This window comes from Lycium ferocissimum, unplaced genomic scaffold (assembly GCF_029784015.1).
Source record: "Lycium ferocissimum isolate CSIRO_LF1 unplaced genomic scaffold, AGI_CSIRO_Lferr_CH_V1 ctg1532, whole genome shotgun sequence".
NCBI lineage: Eukaryota > Viridiplantae > Streptophyta > Magnoliopsida > Solanales > Solanaceae > Lycium > Lycium ferocissimum.
The window spans coordinates 38,667-46,485 of NW_026715962.1; the positions used below are offsets into that span (position 1 = coordinate 38,667).

General features: G+C 41.9%; 1 protein-coding gene across 1 annotated transcript; it reads left to right on the top strand.

The window, feature by feature from the left end:
* Nucleotides 1-1,247: 1,247 nt before the first annotated feature.
* LOC132042428 (uncharacterized) lies at nt 1,248-4,559 on the top strand. The gene has a single exon (XM_059432972.1). It carries the CDS (start codon nt 1,248-1,250, stop codon nt 4,557-4,559), a length of 3,312 nt encoding a protein of 1,103 aa, XP_059288955.1.
* Nucleotides 4,560-7,819: the final 3,260 nt, after the last annotated feature.

Here is a 7,819-nt window from a genome sequence, read left to right on the forward strand (position 1 = left end):
TTGCACATAACAGTCAAATGCCGTGACAAAATTATTCCACAAGTACTGATTGATGGGGGAGCTGGGCTGAATGTATGCCCTGTGACGACTCTGAAGCAGCTTGGATACGATATTGGTAAAATCCGCCAGAGTCGGACCAACGTAAAAGCTTATGATGGTGCAACCAGCGACCCGATTGGAGAAATAGATTTACACATACAAATGGGCCTTGCGGAGTTCGTAGTGGAGTTTGTTATCATGGACATCAAAACAAGCTATAACCTGTTGTTGGGCCGACCTTGGCTGCACGCCGCTGGAGCTGTAGCATCTTCGTTACATCAATCTCTCAAATTCATATGGGATGATCAGGAAGTCATGATTCACGGCAAAGGAAGTGTCCATAATTATCCAGATAACTCTGTGCCAGTCATAGAGAGATCATTAGCGGGCGCTGATTTTCACACTGTTGAGCTAGCCATGATAGGTTGTAGGGGAGATGATGAAGATATCCCTATGCCACTGATCTACAAGATGGTCGCTACAGCTATGATGAGGAATGGGTTTGAACCCAGGAAAGGTCTGGGAAAGAACTTACAAGGAATCAGAGAACCAGTAAGTATCAAACACGGGAAATACCGATTTGGGGTTGGATACAAGCCATGTCAAGCAGAAGAAGAGGAAGCAGGGTATGGACCAAGAGGTCCCGTTGAAATGAGAAAACCATTCCCTCATCTCTACCAATCCTTCACTCCATGCCCATTGAGCCACAACGGTGAAGATCCAAAAAAAGGTTTGAGGACGCTGCTTTGGGAAGGAGAATGCGCATCCATCATTGAAGAATGCTTTGAAGCATCAGAGATTCGCCCTGCTGAACCAGGAGAGACAATATGTGGATGGACTTCTACCCCGTTGTTCACTCTGCGGTAGAAAGAATGCTCATTTTCAGAAAAAACGGCGAAAGTCGGCTTTGAGGCCCGGCTTATCGCCTTTTCATGTTTTCTTATTTTTACATGTTGTTTAAATAACGGAAATGGCTCGATGTTCCATTCCGAGTCAGGACCATCGTTTGTACTGCTTTTAAAATTTCAATGAAAACGCCTCAAAGTTTGCAATAAAACAAAATCGTTTTACTTCACCTATATATATATATATATATATATATATATAATATATATTTAACTATATATAAATACATGATTAAGATTGCTTTTACATAATTAATAACCGTGTTATTTTGTTTTATAATAATAGAGGCCACGAATAATGTCATGACATGTTACGAAACAAGTAAAAATGACGATGAACAAAATGACGATCAAGAGGAAGAGATAACTGAACCAGAAGGGTTAATAGATGTCGAAGAAGAATATGAGAACAGACCCACGCCGAACCTTGAGGAAACAGAAGCAGTTAACCTAGGAAGTGAGGAGTTGGTAAGGGAGACTAGAATAAGTGTGCACTTGATAGAAGTTGAGAAAGAAGGGTATCGGAGCCTACTGAAAGAGTATGAAGATGTTTTTGCTTGGTCATACGCCGATATGCCAGGTTTGAGTACGAATATTGTTGCCCATAGGTTGCCAATCCTCGAAGGGTTCGCCCCGGTAAAACAGAAAATCAGGCAGCCTAAGCCCGATGTCAGCATTCGAATTAAAGAAGAAGTAGAAAAACAGATTCAGTCGGGGGTCGTTGAGGTGACACCATACCCGACATGGTTAGCAAACATAGTTTCGGTACCAAAGAAAGATGGGAAAATAAGGATTTGTGTGGACTACCGTGATCTCAACCGCGCTAGCCCAAAGGATAATTTTTCGCTCCCAAATATTCACATACTCATTGATAACTGCGCCAAGCATGAGGTGCAATCTTTTGTGGATTGCTACGCCGGCTATCATCAGATATTGATGGATGAAGAAGATGCTAAAAAAATGGCATTCATCACACCGTGGGGAGTGTATCATTATCGGGTAATGCCTTTCGGACTCAAGAATGCCGGCGCCACTTACATGAGGGCAATGACCGCCGTCTTTCATGATATGATGCACAAAGAAATTGAGGTGTATGTGGATGACGTCGTCATCAAATCCCGAATAGGTGAGGACCACCTCGAACATTTGCGAAAATTCTTTGATAGACTCCGCAAGTACGATTTGAAGTTGAATCCTACAAAATGTGCATTTGGAGTGCCTGCTGGAAAGTTACTAGGATTCATAGTCAGTCGTCGGGGTATCGAGTTGGACCCCACCAAGATCAAAGCAATCCAAGAGCTACCACCTCCTAGAACAAAGAAAGAGGTCATGAGCTTCTTAGGAAGATTGAATTACATCGGACGCTTCATCGCCCAGTCCACAGTGATCATAGAACCAATCCTCAAGCTTCTCAAGAAAGATGCTCCAACCAAATGGACGGAAGACTGTCAGAAAGCCTTTGACACAATCAAAAGATACCTGTCAAATCCACCTGTTTTGGTCCCGCCAAGGCCGGGAAGTCCTTTGCTGCTATACATGTCGGTGTCAGAAAATGCTTTCGGATGCATGTTAGCACAAAATGACGAGACAGGCAAGAAAGAGAGAGCCATCTATTACATCAGTAAAAAGTTCACACCTTGCGAATCCAGATACTCCTTGGTGGAAAAGACGTGTTGCGCCCTAACTTGGGTATCTCAGAAGTTGAGACATTATATGGCTGCCTACACGACTCATCTGATTTCAAGAATGGATCCACTAAGGTACATCTTTCGCCAACCCATGCCCATAGGGAAACTGGCCAAATGGCAAATGCTTTTAAGTGAGTTCGACATCCAGTACGTTGCACAAAAGGCAGTCAAAGGGCAGGCATTGGCAGACCTATTGGCAGGAAGCCCGGTAGATGACAATCCAGTACCTTTATGGACTTACTTCCCAGATGAAGAAATAATGACAATTGAAGGTGAGGAAAGTGAAGACGAGTCAGGATGGAAAGTATACTTTGATGGAGCAGTCAATTTTAAAGGATCAGGGATCGGAGCCGTCTTGGTTTCAGACTCAGGCCAATATTATCCAGTGGCGGCCAAGTTAAGTTTCAATTGCACTAACAACATGGCTGAATATGAAGCCTGTGTCTTGGGTCTACGTTTAGCTCTCGACATGGATGTGAAAGATCTTCAGGTAATTGGCGACTCGGATTTGCTAATCCACCAAGTTCGAGGAGAGTGGGCCACCAAAAATGAAAAGATCATACCATACGTCGGACTTGTGCAAAGATTGGCAGATCGTTTCCAAGAAGTCAAGTTCAAACATATACCAAGAACTCAAAATGAATTCACCGATGCATTGGCAACAATAGCATCCATGATCCAGCATCCCGACAGTAGATACATTGATCCTGTCAAAATCGAAATTAAAGATCAGCCAGCCCACTGTGCTTTTGTAGAAGCTGAGACTGATGGAAAGCCTTGGTATGTTGACATTAAAATATTCTTGGAGAAAGGAGAATATCCCGAAGGAATCACCTTGAATCAGAAGAGGACTATCAGGAAATTGGCAAATGGCTTTTTCCTTAACAAGAATGTCCTTTACAAAAGAACTCCAGATTTGGGATTGCTTAGGTGTGTTGATTCTTCTGAAGCCACAAAATTGATTGAAGAAGTGCATGCTGGAACCTGCGGGCCTCACATGAATGGGTTCGTGCTAGCAAAGAAAATTTTGAGAACAGGTTATTCTTGTACGACCATGGAAAATGACTGCAGCAAATTTGTCCAAAAGTGCCACAAGTGTCAGATTCATGGAGACTTGATAAAAGTCCCTCCAATAGAACTAAATGCTATGACATCACCTTGGCCATTCGCCGCTTGGGGCATGGATGTCATAGGACCAATTGAGCCAGCTGCGTCAAACAAACATCGTTTCATCTTGGTTGCCATAGACTACTTCACCAAGTGGGTAGAAGCAGCATCTTATTCATCAGTGACAAAGAAAGTGGTCACGGACTTTGTGCGCAACAACATCATATGCCGATTTGGCATCCCAGAATCAATCATAATAGACAATGGGGCTAACCTGAATAGCCATTTGATGAGAGACATGTGTGCGCAGTTTCGGATTACCCACCGGAATTCAACCGCATATCGTCCGCAAATGAATGGGGCTGTAGAAGCCGCCAACAAAAACATCAAGAAAATCCTCCGAAAGATGATTGATAACTACAAAGATTGGCATGAACAATTGCCTTATGCATTGCTGGGATACCGCACTACGGCCAGAACTTCGACTGGAGCCACTCCATACCTATTGGTATATGGCACCGAAGCAGTAATACCAGCCGAAGTAGAAATCCCTTCACTTCGGATAATACAAGAAGCTGAGTTGGACGATGCGGAGTGGATCCGTAAAAGGTATGAGCAGCTGGCTCTGATAGATGAAAAGAGGATGATCATTGTTTGCCATGGTCAACTGTACCAGCAGAGAATGGCACGTGCTTTCAACAAGCGTGTGAGAACTAGGGTGTTTCAAATTGGGCAATTGGTACTCAAACGAATATTCCCTAATCAAGAAGAATACAAAGGGAAGTTCGCACCAAACTGGCAAGGGCCCTATATGGTATGAAAAGTGCTATCAGGAGGAGCCGTAGTGCTTGCTGAAATGGATGGTCAAGAGTGGCCAAAAGCGATAAATTCAGATGCCATCAAAAGATACTACGTGTGAAGAAGAAGATGACTGCGAGGATTCAGAGTTTCCATAGTTTAGGTGTTCTTTAGTTGCATTCCCTTTATGTGTAATTTTGCATTTCTTTTAGAAAACCAAATCCAAAATTATGTACGAACTACGCAAGGACCTGATTCCCTGTACTTATAAGGGGATACGTAGGCGCTTTTCCAAGCTCGGTCGCTTTAACCCAAAAAATCCAAAATTATGTATTTTGAACTACGTTATGACCTGATTCCCACTTGGGATACGTAGGCGCTCATTTGAGTTCGGTCTCTCCCAAAGAAAATTCCAATATGTTTACCCTGAACTACGTTTCGACCTGATTCCCGAAACGGGATACGTAGGCGCTCTCCCGAGCTCGGTCATCCCAAACAAAATTCCCAATAAACCTTAGGAAACTTCAGAAATGATTCAGCAAGAGAAAGATAAAGGTAACCCCACAAGGAAACTGGGTAGAATTTTTGAGAAAGATCTAAAAAATTCCTCAAGCGCGGTGAAATCAAGAAATGACAAGTACACACTTACACTGGGGCAAAATTTTTGAGAGGGTCTCAAAAATTCCTTCGACATAGCGAAACTCGAGTTGGTATAAAGACGTATACAAACTGGGGCAAAATTTTCGAAAAGGATTCGAAAATTTTCACGAGTCGAGATCAAGAAGAAGAAGAAGAGACGGGAGACCTTGCTTGAGTAACTAATGTCATGACATTAAAAGGGCGTATATAAAATATTATTTTCAAAACATATATGCATATATCTTCAAAAGAAAATCATCGCACAAAAACTTTCCTAAAGGAAGAACAAAAGATTTTAAGAAAAATGAGCATCCTTTCTTGCCGAGATATGAACGGAAGAAGTCTATATGCAGGAAAAGCGGTCGACCATATAGGAAACTGATAAAATTTTCTGTGGATGCAGGAACAAGCAAGCATGGATGTTTTACATTAACACGTTTGCTAGAATGTTTTAAATAGGGTAGTAATGACAAGCAAAGCGAAGAAAGGTTCCAAGGATGGCAGCACAAAGAGTGCGCAAAAGGGTAACGAAGTCCGTCCCAAGTGAAGTTTCCATTACACTGACAAGTTTGTCCATTTTGTAGAGCACAATGATTTTTACAAAAGAAAAACTTTAAAAGACTACTGGGAGATATAATCACGGTATCGAAAGCCGGGTTTCCACTAAAAAAAAAAGCAGTTTCTGTATCAAGGTATTGAGACCTCGGCCTAGACGTCGCATGGCTTGCCTTGATACATTGGCTGAGTGGACGTCCAAAAATTCAAAAATTTAAAATGACGCGTTGATAGCGGGATTGAATGCCATTACTCACAATCGAGTCTAGTCCTTTTGGAAGATGTAAATCCTGTCGACGGGCGGGTATTCTTCCCCGGAGTCAAAAAAGGAAGGTGTAAGTCTTGCCACCGAGGTAAGCTTCATTCCTCAAAATGACGATATGGATTAAGAGACTACGTGCCGAAGGGGCTGAGTCGCCGTCCATATATATAGCCAAAAATAGGTAGCGTAATTCCGAGCTTGATGTCCGCAATCGTTGAAATACGAATGTGATTCCTACGTCAAGATTTGCGGTCGCTATTGTAGTCTATTTCAAGTTAACGAAATCATGATTCAGGGATAGTGGTAGTCATGAGAAAAGGCTCCGCCTTTGAATGTGCCGTAGTTAACTTGAAAATTCTGACTAAATGTTGTAATTCTGGACACAAGGGTTAGCGGTCATCATGAAAGGAATATGATCCCGCACTCTGATAAGCAGTCTACATTTAGGTATTTTTGACTATAGGTGATGTTAGACCAACTGGTATACCGCGGTCACCGTATGCGGATAACGGGATGAGCGACACCAGATTTGGACAGTCATCGCGATATGCAATCATGATGTGACGCCAAATTTTTGAGGGTAGTGGACGTCGTAAGAAACAAAAATGCCCCACACGAGAAAACATGGGTTTCATGATTGACATATCGAGTTACGAAAATGACAACCGGACTGGGGTGTGTAGGTTCGCAAAAATGCGGTATAGCCCGACCCAGATCCCAACAGAAGTTATCATTTGAATGATGGAAACATCTGACGACGACGAAAAAAAATCGATCGAAGTATCGTGATTATTATCCAGAGTAGATTGTTTTCAGAAAATATACACAAAAGCACACACTTATAAGAGAAAGGAAGAAGACGGATAAACATCAACAAAAGACGAATGTAAAGTAAAGGATGACGAAATGACAATGACAACAAAATGGCAAATGCCTCACAAGTATGACTACGTTAAAATCAAATTTTTTGAAAAGACTAACACGCAGGACTCAGCATTTGGGAACAAGCCAGAAGCTACCAAAGATGGGAAGCAAAAGCTAGATTCAACACATGCGGAGCATACGTGGAACTTTTCTTGGGCAACCGGTCAAAAACCGTGTACGAGAGTCAAGCTTTCTACACCAGAGAATAGGGAAATCCAAATATCAACACCAATAAGACCTCCTCAAAACCGCCTCCGGTTCGGATTTTCAACCGGAAATATCCAAAGGGGTTCCCACATAAAGGGATATTCCTTTTCGTGCTATCGAGTCGAACTACAATTGGCCTGATTCCCAAAGCCAGGGATATGTAGGCTACTCAAGTTTCGAGGCTCGGCCATATTCCTATAGTTATCTTGGGACATCCCGAGATAGCTTAAAGAAAACTCTTATTTTTCATAGTCCTCATAGAGTCAGAACTACAAACGGCCTGAATTCTCACGTAGCCTGAGATATGTAGGAAGCCCAGAAATCGGGGTCCGGCCATACTTTTGAAATTTTGCAAAAAAGAAGGATGTAATATCTTTTATTCGGTGAAAATTAGGTTTGTCAAATTCGTAGCTCAAGGATGGCCTTGCCATCCTTGAACTTCGAAGGGGCAATTGTTGACACCTAATTTTCACCGCGTAAAATGTATATTTTAAAAAAAAAAATTTCATATTTTCGAGTCCAAGACGGAGTAAGGATGCCCTTAAAATTTTTAAAAATTTAAAAATCCCAAAAAATTGCAAAATTGACGTTTAATTATTATTTTTTATAAAATTAACAATTACAAGAAATTACGAGTTATTTGCTCTTGAAAATGTGATTTGAAAAGAAGATGTGCATCCCGTTCCGTCTAGCTC